The 18,074-nt window shown below is 43.2% G+C and overlaps 1 protein-coding gene across 11 annotated transcripts in view; it reads left to right on the forward strand.

Moving 5' to 3' along the window:
• sgl (UDP-glucose 6-dehydrogenase sgl) overlaps positions 1–10,801 on the forward strand; it is a 35,076-nt gene extending 24,275 nt beyond the window's left edge. For 5 of the 11 annotated variants that reach the window (XM_077662421.1, XM_077662420.1, XM_077662418.1 and 2 more), the window contains exons 6-12: positions 382–529; positions 779–873; positions 3,988–4,118; positions 4,583–4,678; positions 4,769–4,815; positions 5,106–5,197; positions 7,819–10,741. In XM_077662421.1, the coding sequence (XP_077518547.1) occupies positions 382–529; positions 779–873; positions 3,988–4,118; positions 4,583–4,678; positions 4,769–4,815; positions 5,106–5,197; positions 7,819–7,989 (780 nt within the window). In that variant the 3' untranslated portion in view covers positions 7,990–10,741. Of the gene's footprint in view, positions 1–381; positions 530–778; positions 874–3,987; positions 4,119–4,582; positions 4,679–4,768; positions 4,816–5,105; positions 5,198–7,818 lie in introns of all 11 variants that reach the window. The other 6 variants (XM_077662427.1, XM_077662428.1, XM_077662425.1 and 3 more) reach the window with 3 other exon arrangements.
• The last annotated feature ends 7,273 nt before the right edge of the window (positions 10,802–18,074 follow it).

Here is an 18,074-nt window from a genome sequence, read left to right on the forward strand (position 1 = left end):
TGAATTAGTGGAAGCATACTGTTTTGCTACTAGATTTTTTTCTGCAGTTTGAACTATTCCCTGCTTGGCCTAATTCACAATAGATACTGCAAAAAATTCCCCATAAAAATTAGCTTAATGCTTCAAGGAAACAATGCCTGGGTACTTGTGAGTTCATCATTGAAAGTGCTTATGTAGCACTGACAGTTAGCCCAATTGGTGAACGATCATTGCCAGGGAAACTTTGCACAAAATATTCAGCATGTAGGATTTTTTATCTCCTATGTCCTGTCTGTCTGCACAAAGTTTTTCTTGCAAAGTGTTTGTGCAAGGCTCTTCCTGAGAAATTCGCACTACAGCAAAGTTGTTGCTTCTCACTTTGCTCTGGTTCCATCTTTGCAGGCTGCCAATGCGTTTCTAGCCCAGAGAATCTCGAGCATCAACGCAGTGTCTGCCATCTGCGAGTCAACTGGTGCGGATGTTTCCGAGGTGGCCCATGCCATCGGCAGTGACAGCAGAATCGGTCCCAGGTTTCTGCAAGCCAGTGTCGGTGAGCAGGGCATTCTTGTTCTGCCCAGGGAGAGCTTGGATATGTCGTCTTCCTAATGATGCCTTTTTCTAAAGATCGAACACGACTGAGAAAACTTGCAGTGAGCTGTAGCAAACTGCATTTAATTCAGCTGTAGTAGTACATGTGCTCCTAGGCTCCCATGTATGTTTGAACAGCAGATATTTGTTGTAAATTTTGAATAACCTCAAAACTCCAGTTTTTATTTCTGCTTGTCACCCTCTTTCTAAGGTTTCGGAGGAAGCTGCTTCCAGAAGGATGTCCTCAGTCTGGTTTACTTGTGTGAGTGCCTAAAGCTGCCAGAAGTCGCTAATTATTGGTACCAGGTAAATTTTCATTTTTTATTCATATTCATATTAGCACATCCTCTCCCATGTACTTATTCCAAGCAAATAAATGGTCTCTATTGTCTTATCACGATTATTTTCCTCACATATGGAAAAACTGCTTGTATTTTCCATGTCTTTAAATCTGGCAGCAAATTCGAAGTTTCTAACTGAAGTCCCATTTCTCACCTGTGTGCAGCCTTTAGGCTTTCTTAATTAGCTTTATACCAAGTACTTTTCTTCCATCTCAAAAATGTTGTTAATACCTAATCAAGCATGGTTTCATATTGAGTAATTCTACTACAACTAATATAAAAACTTTTGTAACGCTGACTTCAGCTGTAGTGTCTCAGAGAGGTCACGTGGATGCTGCGTACCGTGATCTGGGTGAAGCGTTTGACAGTATTACCCCTCGCATCTGAAAAAGTTTCTACTCTCTGACATCAAGGTGTTTCATTTGTGATCCTCGTACTCAACTATATCTGTAGTCTCTCTGGCTTTGTTAGTAATAATGGACAGACTTTATTTGTCTACACTGCAACCAGTGGAGCTGTGTATTAGGCTGCTTCTTTGTTTTTATAAATGACCTCAGTTCAATGATATTCGCAAAGTAACACATTTTTTGTTCTTGTTGCTCCCCAATCTCTGCCCCATTGAAAACCATGTGCTTTTCTTTTCTACAATTTTACGAATTATTTTTATAGTGCACTTTCGATTTAACAAAGTCCTCACATATCGCATCCATATGCCAGAGGCCTCCTTGACAAGCAGATGATGATAAAAACTTAAGCCGGGACAGGCCATGATTTGCGTGCGCCCTTTTTACACAAATGCTGTTGGTTGGCTTTCAGTTTGTATATTCCTTTTTTTTTTTCTTAATCTAATTTCTTATGTCATTTCAGTATGTTTGCATTGATCCTTTTACTCTAAAGCCACTTTTTGGTGTCTAATCATTTGTGTCATGTTTGATTGTGTGTTGTATGTCTGCATTGATGGCTTTATTCTAAAGCTATGTTTTCTAGTATTATTCCTTAGTGGATGCTGTATGATCTGTACCTACAAATCTTGCTTTTTACTGCTCTCATTCTCTAAGGGACCCCTTTTTCATACAGCAATATTTTCCTCTTATGCTGTTAATTACATGCGAGTATGTTTTTGCAGGCTAGTTGGTGCCTAAGCATTCTGGGTTTTTTGCGCAAAAGACACGACACAAAAGAAACGAGGTAGACAGGACAAGTGCTTACTAACAACTCAGGTGTTTATTGATGGAACATTTGCTTAAATACAGCAGCTGCTCTTATCAAACAAGAAGAGGGAAAGAAGAGCCTTCGCATACATATGGAGTATACATACGGCTTTGGAGTGTGCCGAGCTGAAGGCTCGGCACACTCCAAAGCCGTAAAACGAGGCATTGTGAAATCGTGCCTTTCCAACGCTCTGAGCAAGTCCTGCCTGCATTTGGTAGGACGCAGCTTTGACATCCAGTTGCAGCGCCTTTCGAGCGCAGGCTGCCAGCCGGCCTTGCTGGCATCAACTGCCGAGAACCTGCTGAAGAAACCAGCCAGCATACCCGATCAAATTGACCGGACGAAATTGGCGGTTATTCCGTACATTCACGGAAATTCCGCATAATATTAAGAAGATCGGTGCTAGGGCTGGTGTTAGAGTGGTTTTTAACGCTCCTGAAAAACTCTCCAGGATTTGCAAGAGAGTGAATGCGGAGGATGCGGCCGTCGCTTGTTCGAAGCGGCACCAGCAGCGATTCGTGGCCTGTAAAAAGAGCGTTGTGTACTCGATACCACTTGCCTGTGGTAAGCAGTACATCGGCCAAACTGGCAGGTGCCTTAATGAAAGGCTGAGGGAGCACGCAAGAGATGTCAAGAGCAAGTCAGGTAGCAAAATGATTGACCATATTCGGAATTGCCGCAACTGCACTCCCGCGCTCGAAAAAACGTCAGTACTACGCCGGTGCAAGACACAACTTGGAAGAGAGATAATTGAGGCTAATGAGATAGGAAAATCGGGTAACTCGTGTGTCAGCAATCCTTCAATTGTGCTCTCAAAAAAAGAAATCAGTTATCTTGCGCAGAATTAGAGCTCGACCATGCCTTCTCTCGTGCGATGATGGGATCTGTGCTGATCTGATATATATGTATGCGAAGGCTCTTCTTTCCCTCTTCTTGTTTGATAAGAGCAGCTGCTGTATTTAAGCAAATGTTCCATCAATAAACACCTGAGTTGTTAGTAAGCGCTTGTCCTGTCTACCTCGTTTCCTTTGTGTCGTGTCTTTTGCGCAAAAAACCCAGAATGTTAATTACATTCTTATATATATGATGTGTTTGTGTGGAGGGGGGGGGGGGGAAGCAGAGTTCAATCCCCAGTGCCACTGGGCACGTACCAGTAATGCTTGGGTACAGACTTTGCGTGTGTGTGTTATATCTCCTCATTAGTGATAAAATGCTAAGTATGCATGGTTCCTGTGCACATTAAATGAAAATTCATTATTATTTCTTCAATTCTTATTGTCTTCAGCGTGGTATTTTTCAGATCTTGTTGTCCTCGTTTATATTTTAAGTTTGCTGTGTTCCATTTTGAGCAGTGTGTTATTACATGTAGCTTTGCTTCACTAGCATTATACTTGATTTGTGCATTCTTCTGCCTGTTTAATTTTTTTCTTCTTTCTTATGCCACCTCTACGTGTTTTTGCATTGGGTTGTAACACATTTTTTTTATTGTAGTTTGCTGTAAGTATGAATTGACCTTTTTACTCGGAGGTCTTTTTTTTTTTGTTATCATTCCTTTGTGGATGTTCTTCATGTGATGTGTATGCATAAATCATGCTTCTTAGGGCTTTCATTCTGTGCGAGTTTTCTTTCTTACTCACGTCTTTCTTGCTATTATTTCACTCTTCTATTGGCTGTTATCGCTTGATGTAATATATATGTGTGCATTTTTTATTTTCTCTTTTGTGCTGCAGTACCAAGACTCATGGTTGTTCCTGAACACGTTAAATAAATAAAGAGTTATTTATAATTTGTAAATCTTGATTATTGTACAGCAAACGAGACAGGCATAGAGAGGACATGTTCTTAGATAGTATCCTTAATATTGCAGGTTGTGGAAATGAACAGCTTCCAAAGGACTCGGTTTGCCAAACGAATTATTGAGCGGCTTTTCAACAATGTGGCTAGGAAGAAAATTGCAGTGCTTGGCTTTGCATTCAAGAAAGACACTGGAGACACGAGGTGTGTGCTGTCCTGTGAATTGTAGATACGTACTGCTGTGAGTAATCATCATGAGAACTTGGATACTATATGCGTTGGTGTTGTGAATTTCTGTAATGCTTGAGACTAACATGATGGCATCGATTTTAGAGGTAGTGGAAAATGCTACTGCACAACAAGTGGTTGGCATAGTGTAAGCTTCATTCACTATCATTGAGGCACTCTATGTATTAGTCCACGCTGCTCTCACTCTGCAGTTTTATTCTTTGGCTTTTATCTTCTGTAAAGTAAGGCAGTACCTTACAACATCTTGTGTTATGACCATGTTTGACCCTGTAGAGAAGGCTTGGCCATCTTTTCTGTGGCATTTACGGAGCCTGCATCAATAAAACTTTTGCTATTAGAGGGAAAGTGCAGTTTTGTCCGGGTGGTTTTTTAGGCCATATTGCTTTTTTCCTTCCTTTTAATTTCTTGCTCACGAACAGAGAATCTGCTGCCATCTATGTGTGCAAACATTTGATGGAAGAAGGAGCGTTCCTTAACATCTATGACCCCAAGGTCCCAAAGCAGCAGATCATCAAGTAAGGGTTGCGCTGTGTGCTCAGTGTTCCTGACCTGTGCCATGTGGATTAACTCTTTTTTTACTTCGCTTTTTCTGTGCTTTATTGCAGTGACCTCACTGGCACGGGAGGAGAAGGTGATGGTATGTATGTAACAGGTACATAGCCAGAATTTTTTTTCAAGAGCGTCTCGAGGCAGTTGTATAGGGCGAAGCCCCAAGGGGGTGGGCGTGCCTAATGAAAACACTGCTGGGGGGCAACCCACTCGCCGATAGCGGCTGACAATAAGATCTTGCATCCGGTTGCCTTTGAGGCGGTGTTGCCTCAAGTGCTTTTGCACATCCTGCTCAGTTTAACTATTTTATACTGCTGCCATTTTTTTTATATGTTGTATTGTCTTATTTATGTAATGGAAGTCTTAGGTCATAGATGATTTGTTTCTTTTCAGTGCTGAAGCAAGTGGAAATCTTTCAGGATGCTTACTCTGCTGCCCAGGACACTCATGCCATTGTTGTTTGCACAGAGTGGGATGAGTTCAAGGTAAGTGTGCAGTATTTACGGCCTCTTTCGTATCCCCACAGCCATATAGAGGCATTTTTTTTTACTTCCTGCAATACATTTTCGTCGCTGCGTGCGAACAGTGCTGGTAGCATGCTATTCGTGGCAGGTGTGGTACATCCCCACGTGCAAAAAATTCTCTGTGCATTTCAGGCGTTGTGCATCATAGAAATGTGCACTGAATGTTGCTCTTATGTTGGTCATGGCAGTTGATGTGCACATGTTCATATGTGGCCCTCACATGAAGTTGAAGTGCAGTGCAGGACTAAAGTCAGTTTAGTACCTTACACATCGTGTATAAAATAAGTGGTACTAACTGGAAGATTCATAAACAGAAACCAGTAACCAGAAATCGGTATCCAGAAAGTTTTGTAGGTTTTACTTATACCATGCATTGAATGTTTCTATTCATTTTTTACAACTCCTTTGCGCCATGTTTATGTTTTTGAGTGGCAACTGCATACCATGTACACTCCGACTAAGGGCCTCACTTTTTTTGCAGTTTTGGCAGGATGCGGCCCTTACACAAAAGTAGCATTTTTTCAGTTTTATTTTTTATGTACGCTTTAGGGGAAAATACTTTATTGCACCATGTGGTGTGGTGCTATCCGGTGCATAGTTGCAGATAACTTTAGGGTTCTTTGTCGATAACTGTCGCAACTGATTGGGCCCGGCACCTCACCGCCTTCATAAATGTGTCGTTTTGTGTTCCATCCATTGCATTCAAAATTTCTGCATTTTTAAAACATTTAACAACAACGTCTAAAGGGCACTTGACGCCATGAGTATAAAATCCATGAGCAATGTGCAGTAGTGACGCTCTTCGTAGCCATCCTGTCGGTGTCACTTCATGGTCGGCCATTGTCGTTTGGATAGAGATATGAATTCTGTTGTAAATGGCACACAGCTGCACAGCAGTGCATGCTAGAAGATAATAAAAATAACAGCAGTCAGCTGTCATTGTCTGGAACCTCACAGGGAGTGTATCTTGCAAGGAAATTTGTACACAAGTGAAACGCTGTTGCTCTCCACAGAATATTTTTCCACATTATCGGATCTCAAGTTCAGGGAGCAGCCTATACAAAAACGCAGTCCTCAGTCGGAGTGTATACAGTACTTTAGGCTACATATTTTAGTACTTCATAGAGTCATTCCTTTGCATTCAGTGACTTACAGGTCTAATATTTAACATCACTTGTGACCTTTTACGGTTGTCAGTTGATTGATTAGTATTGCGTATTTTTTTCTTTTGTTCTGTTTCACTACGCTACTGCCACTGTGATACAGTTTACAAGTATTAAAGACTGAAAAGAAAAGACCGAATTCTAGTGGCCTCAAATACAAACAGCCCTGCCCAGAGAGGAGGATCGTACCTACCTATACTGTACAATCTCGATGATATGAGCATGATTGATACAAATTTCGGGATGATGCGAATTCGTAAAATTCCTTGGCCAGAGTGCATTATGTAGAACGTGCAGAATTTTGGATGTTCCAAACACTGTCCCGCTCCACCATGGCCGATATGAACGCGCGAGCTAAGCGCTGCCCGTACATTGCCGGCACCGTGATCTCTATACTCTATTTCATCAGGTGCAATGCTGTGAAAGGTACGGAAGTAGTTTGCATGAAAAAGTGAAAAGAGGCATGCTACTTTGCGCTTGTTCCCTGGCCCAGGGGTCTAAGGCCCGGCAAAGGGAGAGCATGTCACCAGCGCGTTTATTCCAGCTCATGACTAACGTTTCACTTAAAAAGCCTGTAGGCAAACCATTAATATTTCTCGCTCACCACAAGGAATGCACTACTTTTTGATCGCAGATGTAGGCAACACAAACAAGAGTGCTAGCCTTAACAGTATTGCACCTTATGTATGAAACTGGAGTATAGTGGTGCGGCACGCACTGCAAGCAGTGAGTGGCGGTGCACAGCCCGCATAGCCCTGCACATTGCCAACTCTGCGATCGCCCTCGCGTTGTATGCACAGGGAGCAGTGTGAGTAGTAGCGTGGGAGTGAGCAGCAGTGCGCGGCCTGTGCATCACCAACATCGCAATTGCCAGTCGTAGTGAACTGTGGCCGTATGGCCATAAATTCCGTGAGCCGGAAACAGAAATGCATGAATGCATTTCCCCTCCTTCTGCATGTAGATTTTGTTAGTTTTGGATGATACAGACTTTTTCACAATCGTGTTAGGTTCTTATAATCGAGAATCTACCATGTCACAACAAATTTCTTGAATTTTTGCATGAAAAGCAGAAAGTGAATGCTGCTTTCCCATGAAAAATTTCTTACTCAGGAGGTGGATGCACTCTTGTAAATCTGCACTAGAGAGCCTGTCCTCAAACACAACATTAACCTGATGCTGAATTAGTGATTAGGTGCTTCCTGTGTGTTCTTTACATGGCTCTGGATAGATGCAGTGGCCAAGTCAGTAAAGACAGCAATCTTTATGCAAGGCCTGCAGCTCTCTGCAGAGGAGACTTCTATTTTCATGAAACCTTAAGTGAAAGTTGTGGCCTATAGAACAGTGGAGTAGTTAGCATACTTCTGCAAGATATTCAGGACATAGGTGTTTGATGATCGTACTCTTACGCACCTTATGCAGTCTCTGGACTACCAGCAGATCTACAATGCTATGGTGAAGCCTCCATTTCTGTTTGACGGGCGGCGCATTGTCAACGCCGCCAAGCTCGAATCCATCGGCTTCCAGGTTGAGGTTGTTGGCCAGAAGACAGCACGTCAAGGACTCAACCGTCTCTTTGCCAACCACATCTGAAGTGTGGTGGAAATTAGAACCCCACTCCGGGCCACACTGCCAAGTACAAGGCTCTTGCGGGTGCATCTAAGGTCCACCAATGGTTCATGAGTTTTTGGGCTGCATTTTTTTGTTTTCACAAGGCACCAGCTGCTTTATTTTAGCTTACAACCACACTTCAAGTTGAGGTTTAGGAGTAGCTTCCTTCCTTTAACTTGCTCCTGAGATGCATCATACTTTCAGTGTGATTCTTCAGTTTATTCTGCACAGAATAACGTTCATAAACAAAATTTTCATTCTTTGGAATAAAAAAATGTGGAATGGCCGTGAAAAGCCCCATTTCTTTCTGTCTTGCACCACCTTGCAAGAGTGCAGGACATGTATGGGGTTATAATTTGATGTACGCATAGGATCAAATGCCAGCTATGTTCATAGTGTTCTTGAAAGCAGTGTAGTGCTGTGCATGGCTTCTAATAGATTGTTCGCACCATCTAGCATTTTGCAGCACTGGCAGTGTAGTGCTAGGGAAACAACAATACGTATCATACAGATGATGCGCAATCCGCTGTCTTGTGGCTGGTAATCAGAATACGTCAGTCACAAATCAGCAAAGATCTGACTACAATATCATTCCTCACTCTCTGCTTAGACATTATTTAGCTCCTGGGCAGAAGTTGTGTAGCGTAATGTAATCAATTCAAGTGTGTTGCTAGCTGCTTCCATACAGGATGCATTATTTATGTTTACACTTTACAAGCCATGTTGTGTTAGTCTGAATGGCAGGCTTAGTTCGGTACCATGTACTTCTTATTTGTCTTCACTCGCACTTTACAAGGCTTTTATTGGGTTGTGCTTTCCTTGTGTCTGAAAAATGCAGACATTCTCTGTTCCTATATTCCGCTGTGTATTTAGGCATTTATTCTTTACTCAGTAGAGACAGCTTTCACCTCTAGCAACATTGTACACTGAACAGTACCTCTGTTTTTTACATTTTTATGAACCAGGGGGGAAAACTCAGTGCTGCTCATCACGATTATTGGCACAAGCCTCTTGCTGCTGTTAGTGCGAGGCAGGCTTTTTGTGTTTACTTTTTCATTAGATGTTAAGCATTTCTTTAGTGGTCGATGTGTTATTTACTTTAACATTCATATTGTTAACCAGGCAGTACCAGTTCATGCTGGCGCTTTTTTCAATGTGAGTGCATGCAGATGCACCATTCTTTACACTGGTGCAGTGCAGCCTTATATTTTGCATCTTGCTCATTTTTATTTTATTTTTGTTTCTCGCTGTGTGTTCTCAAGTTCTTATTTCTTGTTCACTTCATTTTTCACATGCTATGGAAACCAAATTTTGTGAGCAATGTAGACCAATGTCTTTCACCAGAACAGTGCCATCATGCATGCAAAGGCAGAACAAACTTTGATGTGAGCAGCATATCAAATCTGTTTTTTGTTAGTTTGAGGTTAATTTTAACAAAATGATGTTTTTGTGTATGTATTCTGGTTTCGAGCAAGACGGTGTGCCCACCAGTATTATTCAGCATTAATTCATGTTCAATTTGATGCTTACTTGGAAGTATGCATTTTTTTTTTGCACTGTGATGTTAATGTGAAACATTATTTTACCTTACTTCAGTGTTGTTGGTGCTTATCATAATGTCTTGAGTACAGATTGATAATAAAGTATTAACTGCCAGTTTTCTTTTTTGTTGTTGCTGCATGTAATGCAAATTTTGAGTGTATTTAAGCCAAGTGATAATGAAATTTAACAGTGCAACCAGCCTATTTGGTAACAGCGCAAAGAATGTGCAATGTCACCTTGTTTTAACCTGCTGAAGATAGTAATTTGAACGGAGGCAGTGTGGGGTGATCCGGTGATCTGTGTAACTGGTGGAGTTGTAGGTGCTGTTTAGAGGAGTTTTTATTTCACATGTGCAAGACGATCTCCTGCTGATGACTTTTCTTCTTTTAAGGTGTTATGTTATATATTAAATGTATCAATTGATGATGCTGGGCCACAGTTAAGTGAGGCTAATTTCTAAGAAATTCGTGTTACCCTGAGATGCTCTTTTGAAGTTGCAGGTGAATCGCAGTCATAGTCAAGCTTGTTGATTTTGACACACTGCAGCTGTAAACGTTCTTGTATGCTGAAGGTAACTGTTAGCATTGAAAATTTTCTTTTTGGTTGTCAAGTCCCTCTTATTTTTGGACATTTTTCAGTTAAGCAAGTTATACCTCATGCTTTTATGTCAATTTTTGTATTCCAATGGTATAATCTTATTGTGCTTTGGGAGGTTGTTGCACAACTCACATATTTTGTACACATTTTTAGTGTCTGCTTCCAGCTTCCTATATTATTTCATTCTTCTCATGTTTACAAATTCTGCAGTTTGGTTTATAGTAACAAAATATGGCACCTAATGCAAATTTATCTGCATTAATAATGGGGCAGTTTCTCAAATGTTGATGTGTGTACATGTTTCCTTGTGGCTGCATCCTTGAATTCCTGTTATATATACAAGATGACTGTTCAAGTTGTGGTAGGAAATATGGTTCAGGCTCTCTAAAAATGTACTCTAAGTAAAGGTACAAGAAACTTCAAGTGCCTGTAAACATCGTTCTACATTGGTCACTGCAGTCACAAAGTATGATCTTATCTTTCCCTTTTTATATTGAGGTTTTGTGGTTACGACTGCTGTCGTTAGCGAAGTAGGAAATCATTTTGAAAACATGTAATCAAGAAGCATTGAACTACAATAAATATATTTTTGTATTCCATGTAAGTTTTGTTCATGAAATGTTCTGCTATTTCCAAATTCATCAATTTGGTTCAATGCAATGCACTTGCTTGTTATGCTTTTCAGTATACGTGTATTGTCACGGTGTTGTGACGAGAGGCACACTGTAGAACTTGCGAACAAACTTGGTATCAGTGATACTGACAGGTGCACTGGACTGTTATCAGAATCATTTGGCAGAATCATTTGGCTTGCATCGTCCTGAGCAGCCACAAAATTTGAAATTTTTCAATGTGAATTTTTAAAAAACTAGTGCTTTCAGAACTTTTTGATCTTTAAGCATCCTCATACTGTTATGACTTTACTTGGGGCCTGCCAAGCCTACGATCGTGTGCACAACCCAGAGAGTGCATCGACAGGTAAGCACAAGTGCTTACCAACGATCATTTCAGCGTTACAGTTGTGCGGTCACCTCGGCACCTATTGTCCCTTCTGCGTGTTGGCACTTGTCGAAAGTGCTTCCGTATCACTGCCAGGATCGGCGGTTGAGATGAAATGCTGGCTAGCGTCCTTAGAATGATCGGGAAAGATTGAGGAGCTCCATGTCAATGTACAGAGCTTATTGGCCCCTCCATGAAGCGAAGTGACGAACAAAGCGGCACAAAGCGCAAATGGGCAATGGAAACACGCCTATGCCCAAAGTGCTGCCATTGTTTTGAACACTTCCCTGGGGACGTTGGAGGCATGATGGGGTACCCGTGTTGGAATGCACCTGCTTTCAACATACCTCCTTAGCCCCCCACAAGCTCCTTGTAGGGGCAGAGAGTGCATTGGTCCCGTTGATGGCTGGGGAAGGGGGCAGATGTCATGAGCGCGGGCTGCAGATAATCGAAGCATTCTTCACCGTTTATGCCAGTCAATCCGGCCGGCAGAGGGTGAGAGGTCTGCAGACACAAGTGACACCTGGTAGCCTAAACCCACGTCTGCCTCCATTCGGCACTGCGTGTTCCGTCTGAGGTTGCCTATGGTTGAAATACTGTAGCAGCTGCACTCAAAAATGCATTACCGAGAAGCGTAATCGTTGGCCAACACAGGTACAAAGCTAGAACCCCTGAAAGCGTCTGCTTCTCCCCGGTTTTTTTTTTTTTTCTCTAACGCCGTATCTTCCGTGACATAAGCTTGCCTTTCAGGGTGTCATTTAAAAACCACCCAGCCGCAGTGGCTCATTGTTTATGGCGCTCGGCTGCTGACCCGAAAGACGCGGGTTCGATCACGGCCGTGGCGGTAGAATTTCGATGGAGGCGAAATTCTAGAGGCCCGTGTACTGTGCGATGTCAGTGCACGTTAAAGAACCGCAGGTGGTCGAAATTTCCGGAGCCCTTCACTACGGCGTCCCTCACAGCCTGAGTCACTTTGGGACGTTAAGCCCCCATAACCTCTTCGCTTCCACATGTGGCGCCCTTTTCCACAAACCGAGCCTCCTCAACCCGGAAAAGGCACCCGCATGCTGCGCAACGCCAATGCACGTCCGACCGAACTTTTAACGAGCCAGGCTCGCAATAAGCCGGCTGTCATTTCACGCTCGTACGTTTCCCGGCACTCAGTGTCCAGTTTAAGGCGAGTAGAGCTCGTCCAAAGCATTTTTTTTTTTGCCGACAGATGGCACCACGGGTACTATATGATAATTTTAGGACTATATCTTTTAAAAAAACTGTGCATGCGTTAGGGAGTTAAAGAACCCCAGGTGGTCGAAATTATTCCGGCTTCCTCCACTACGGCATCTTTCTTGCACTCCCTCCTCCATGCCGGCGCGGTTGAGGATGTTACGTCCGCCGGCCGAGAAGTGGACAGTTACTGCGCCATTTTGTTTTCTTAAAACTAATTTTCATTTTTTTTAGCGAAAAGCTCCACTTTTAGCATGCAAAGCTGAAGCTCAAATGACGCTTGGATTTGACCTCTAACTGGAGGCTCGCCGCAGATGTGGCTGACGTCATACCACGTGACTTGTCGCAGCTGTTGCCGCTCGTTCCGCCGCTGCGCCAATCCCTAGGTGGTCGTAATTATTCTGGAGACCTCCACTACGGCACCTCTTTATTCCTTTTCTTCTTTCACTCCCTGCTTTATCGCTTCCCTTACGGCGCGGTTCGGGTGTCCACCAAGATATGTGCGACACGTTACTGCGTCATTTCCTTTCCTAAAAACCAAATTTCATTTTCCCGGGTTCGTACCCGACCGCGGCGGCTGCGTTTCGATGGAGGCAAAACGCTAAGGCGCTCGTGTGCTGTGCGATGTCAGTGCACGTTAAAGATCCCCGGGTGGTCGAAATTATTCCGGTGCCCTCCACTACGGCACCTCTTCTTTCACTCCCTCCTTTATCCCTTACCTTACGGCGCGGTTCAGGTGCCCAACGATATATGAGACAGATACTGCGCCATTTCCTTTCCCCAAAAACCAATTATTATTTCGGACCAACGCTCCGACCGCTCGCTCTCGCCAGTTGTGTCATATGACTAACACGTAATTCGTTCTAGCTGAATAAAGGCCAGCGCTCGCCGCCTCGACACCGCATGCAGAGACATAAAGCCAGAACCGGTCACTGGGACGAGTTCTTCGACTAAAGCATTGGAGGCGCCGGGCTGCTTGCTTCTGGCGATCACTACGACAGAGCGCGTCACGAAGCCGCGTTTGCTAGAGATAATCGTGAAAGCGGGCTCGTCGAGTTGATGAACCCGATGAACGGAAGTACGTCTGGAAGCAGCGGCTCAGGCAACAGAGTATTATCGATCAAGCGGAAAGGGGCAGCGGATGCTGCCAACGTCTCCGCGTCGACATCGGCCACTGGTTCGGTTGCCTTTCGCTCCGAATAACCTGGCTCAGCCGTGTTGAGCCACAGCCATTTTTTTTCCTCAACACCGTCTGTGAGAACAAGAAAAAAAATGGAGGAAATTAAGTATGACACGATGAGGGGTTTCTCCAGGAATTGAAGGTATTTGGGGGGGGGGGGGGGGGGGGGGGGAAGGAAGTAGAAGTGGTAGTCATCTTTTATTTGTGTCATTGATATGTCGCGTAGAACTAGTAATGTATGGGTTATGCTTTACGGGGATTAACGTCCCAAAGCGACTCAGGCCATGAGGAGCGAAACGGTTCTCAAAAATGGTCAGGATAGTTTCCGAACAATTACACTTACACAAGGAATAAAGTCGTATTTATGAACAGACAAAACTAAACAACAAGGACTATATTAAATGTGCTACTACTGTGCGGCAGTTCATACTAATTAGCTATAAGCATTATAAAAAAACTAGCTGTTAACACCAATCGCGCAACGCAGATGTGGAAAACGCTGTGAAACATAAGCACCTGCATGTGCACTAGGCATAACAGAAGTCGAATCCATGCTCAACATGTACACACAGGCGGAACGAGTATATCGGAGATTTGATATCGGCCACGACGATTTGTATGACACTGACACGCATAGGTATCAATTTACGGCTGCTATCATAGATCAACTGGTTGATATGTACAAGCACTGACATTTTGCACATCGTGGCGATTTACAGAATAACTAAACCAGTAAAAAATATAAACCAAGAGGTGAGCATGATATGTACTTCCTACTACTAAAACAAACCGCCTCAAATATACATGCGCTTTCTCAACGTACCACTTTCGGAACAGTTACATCTGCCCGGGTTTCTTGCTATAACATCCCACCATTTTCGCGATAAAACCGATTAAAAGCACGTCGGTCATTGTCAGTGGCATCTCGGGCATCTGGCAGTTCCGGGCTTTCAAAGGTGATGCATTAGCGGTTCATTCGCGCGGTTACAGAGGGGAACTCTTCTGTGACGACAAAACCGTGCATGGCAGTATAGTGATCGGCAGCAACAAAAGATGACATCTTGCACCTTGGGAAACAGCGATAAGTGAAGGGACAACTAGAAGCGAATATAGAAGTGCTGTACATGCAGTCGACGCAAGGTACAACTGTATGTATCACTCCGCATCTAAATTCCCCTGGTGTTCGTCGTACTTCAAGCCGACTGTTGGAAGGACTTCCCTCTGGTTTGCTGTCTCTTGCTTTTGCGACCGGCACTCGTAGAAAGATGGGCGAGCTCTGATGTGGCCGAGAATTAAATCGCTGCCGAAGGTTGTCGATAAACAGGTGTTCGTACTTGCTTAACTGGCGCGTCAGATTGCTCTTGTTCTCGCCTGTTAATACCTTAGTGAAAGTGCCATTTTCAAGAATCTTCTCTACTAACGTTCGTAGGTCTTTGAGCACTGCTTCCGCAGAAAGCTCCGCAAATGCCTCGGTGCACGTGGCTGCCTCAACCAAGGACAAACATCCACCGCTTTCGTTGACCTGCCCGGGTGGCACCGTTTAGAGCCAATGGCCTCAGAAAACTATCCGCAAGTGTAATAACAGAAATGGTTTTCTCTGAACCTGACGGTGATAGTAGTCCACCAGCTTCACACTGCAGCTCATGTGATCACCATCTTGGTAAACGCTTCCCAAAGCGCGTACCAGTGGCTTCAGTTAATACTTTCAAGATCAATGCCATCAATGTTTGCCTGGCCGGGACTACTTTCAGCTTCAGCTCTATAGCATTTACAATTTTTTCGATGACACTCAGGCGTTTAGGACCTCACCAACGAAAGAGTATGTAAAGTGATGAGACTAGATTAATAGTCCTGTTGATTTCCTTCCACGACTCAGTAGCATGTACTAGGGAAAGCTGGAGTAAAGACGTCAGCAGTGCACATGGGCGTAACAGAGATGAGCGTGACAATGCTGATTAAATAAAGCCTGTACCCTGTTGTCGGGCTGGCCGCACTTTCTTTTAGGGTTGAAGCCTTGCCTTCTTCCACCACAGAGCCAGATATATGGACTCGGTGTCCCTTCGCGTGCATGCCTTTCTTCCGGAGCTACTAAACGAAATTCCTCGTCGGGTGTGAAAAAAAAATCGTTGCGAATTAAGAAAAACAAGAGGGCGCGTATCCCCCCAGCCCTCCCCAGGGGGTGTGTAGAAGTCACTGGACGCGACACCACTAGAATGCGTGCGGAATCGGCCATTCTCTGCATTCAGAGGTCGCTGTGAGTTCTCATACCAGTTTTGGCGGAGTGGTTCAGCGGTTAAAGCGACGCCGATGTGCCACTGCCCCTGAATGTGGCTGTTTCAAACACAGCCACCAGTGGGGCTGTGTATCAGAATTTTTAAAGGTTATACATGATAACTGAACTAAGAATGCGTGGGCAGAATATTATAATAATAATAATAATAATAATAATAATAATAATAATAATAATAATAATAATAATAATAATAATAATAATAATAATAATGCTTTTTAAACGCCACAAAAAATCTTTGCCGTTTTGTGCATTGTTAAGTTTTGGGCAATATTTCCTGATTCGTTGAGAACACTTAAGTAAATTTTACATCGTTTAGTAGGTAAGTTTGCATAGAACACAGGGAATACTACAGTTTCGGTTTCAGTAAATCTGATTTTTGAGAGAAAGGCCTCTAAATTTAGCAAAGAAACTTCCTGTGCGCCAGGTATGACACACTTTAGAAACATTAATAAAAGTTTGAGATCGCTGGCAGTGATGGCGTACTCTAAGATATATTCCTTAATAAATTCAGCCATGTCCTTGCAAGATATTTCAAGTTATTCGCAACCAAAGTTGGCAAAAACAGCAATATGCGTAAGTTAGAATCTCTTCAAATTAACTGCACCAACTAAGCTACTCAACATGTTTTTAATGCTGATGAATATTCATAGTCTACAATATATGGATATAGAGCATAAAGTACATCAGAATTTTTGTTTTAAATCGCTATCCAACGTTCTTGTGGTCCTGCGCTTTCTTGAAGTTTGCACAATAATGTTCCCTTATCCCCAAGATATATGCCGGTGAGTTTTATACTCGATAAGTTTGTGCATAATGCAGCGTTAAATGTTTCCTGTTATGTTATTTTTCTTTTAGATAAAAAAAACTCCAAAGTTAACGAAAAACTTCGTTTGCCAAGTTTGAATATTTTAGAAAAAGAAATAGTAAAAGTCAGAAACCGTCAGAGATGACTGGACGCACTCTATAGCAGTCATATATTTGCTTTACAGATTTTAAGTGATCTTCTCGCTGTACATTTCCAGCTATTCGTAATCAAATTTGGCAGAAACAGCAGTACGTAAGCGATGGTGTACACCTCTTGGTGATCAGGGCTTTTTGAGCTTCGAAATATTTTTCTCCACAATTCCAGATCCCCTGCTTTTCTGGTCATCAGGAAATAACTTACCGGAATACTGAATAAATCCAAGTCGGCCATAAACACAATGCGTGACCTCATCTGATAACGCCCCACTATACCATTCGCTCTTGTGTCTACCGGTGTGTAATCCTTGCCATGGTTATAATTTTTTGTGCTTCTTATTTGATCTCTGCTTGAAAGAAAGTATCGATACCGCTCCAGTTTGGGCCCACTCCGAGGCTGGTGGTGTCATTTTCAATGACACGTGACAGCGAGTATTCACGATTGAGTTAAACGCCAGAATCACTGTTCCCACTGCCGCCAAATTTAACTCACTGATGGCTTTTCGTGGATCTCATGAAGAATTGCATTTCTTCCGAGCAGAATGAACATCCGTGCTGCTGCTGATGCGAATGGACATCCTAACAGGGCAAACAAGACAGTCAGCGCAACGTGGAACGTCTGAAATTTCGTCGTCTGCGCGTTCAGTTCCGGCCGCACTTCGTTCGATGGAGACGAAATGTAAAAAAGCGCACATGTGCTGTGCGGTGTCGCTCGCGGTGGTCAAAATTATTCCGCAGCCTCCCACTACCCACCCTCAATTCCTTCCTCATCGCGCGGTTTAGGTGTCCGCCAAGAAGTGACAGTTACTGCGCCCTTGCCTTTCCTCAAAACTATAGTTTTCATTTTTGCTCACTGCTCACAGCAGTATCAATGCTAACTATATTCCTCACATGACCACGTTATATATCAAGCCTATCTCGTATTATAAACTGTCGAGCCTCTTTTCACTTGCCATTTTTACATGCCTCTAACAATGCTTCCGCACACAATCCCTCAGGCATATAACCTTACACATCGAAGAAGACTCACTTTTTCGATAATGATTCGTGGAGAAGGTATCACTCATGTGCCCTAAATGACTTGCTTTGATTCGAACAAACGTCGAGCTAATTAAAACTCATAAGTCGTAAAAGACGATTCGAGCAAACATGAGTATAGTGGCAAAGCTCACTTGACCACGTGTCTCCGCCGATCTCGATCTAAGCGCGCTTCCAGTTTCCTCGCGCATCTCTGCATCACCGGTGGTTAATACGAGGAGCACAGCAGTTAAC

The sequence above is a fragment of the Amblyomma americanum genome, chromosome 4, assembly GCF_052857255.1.
Source record: "Amblyomma americanum isolate KBUSLIRL-KWMA chromosome 4, ASM5285725v1, whole genome shotgun sequence".
NCBI classification, from domain to species: Eukaryota; Metazoa; Arthropoda; class Arachnida; order Ixodida; family Ixodidae; genus Amblyomma; species Amblyomma americanum.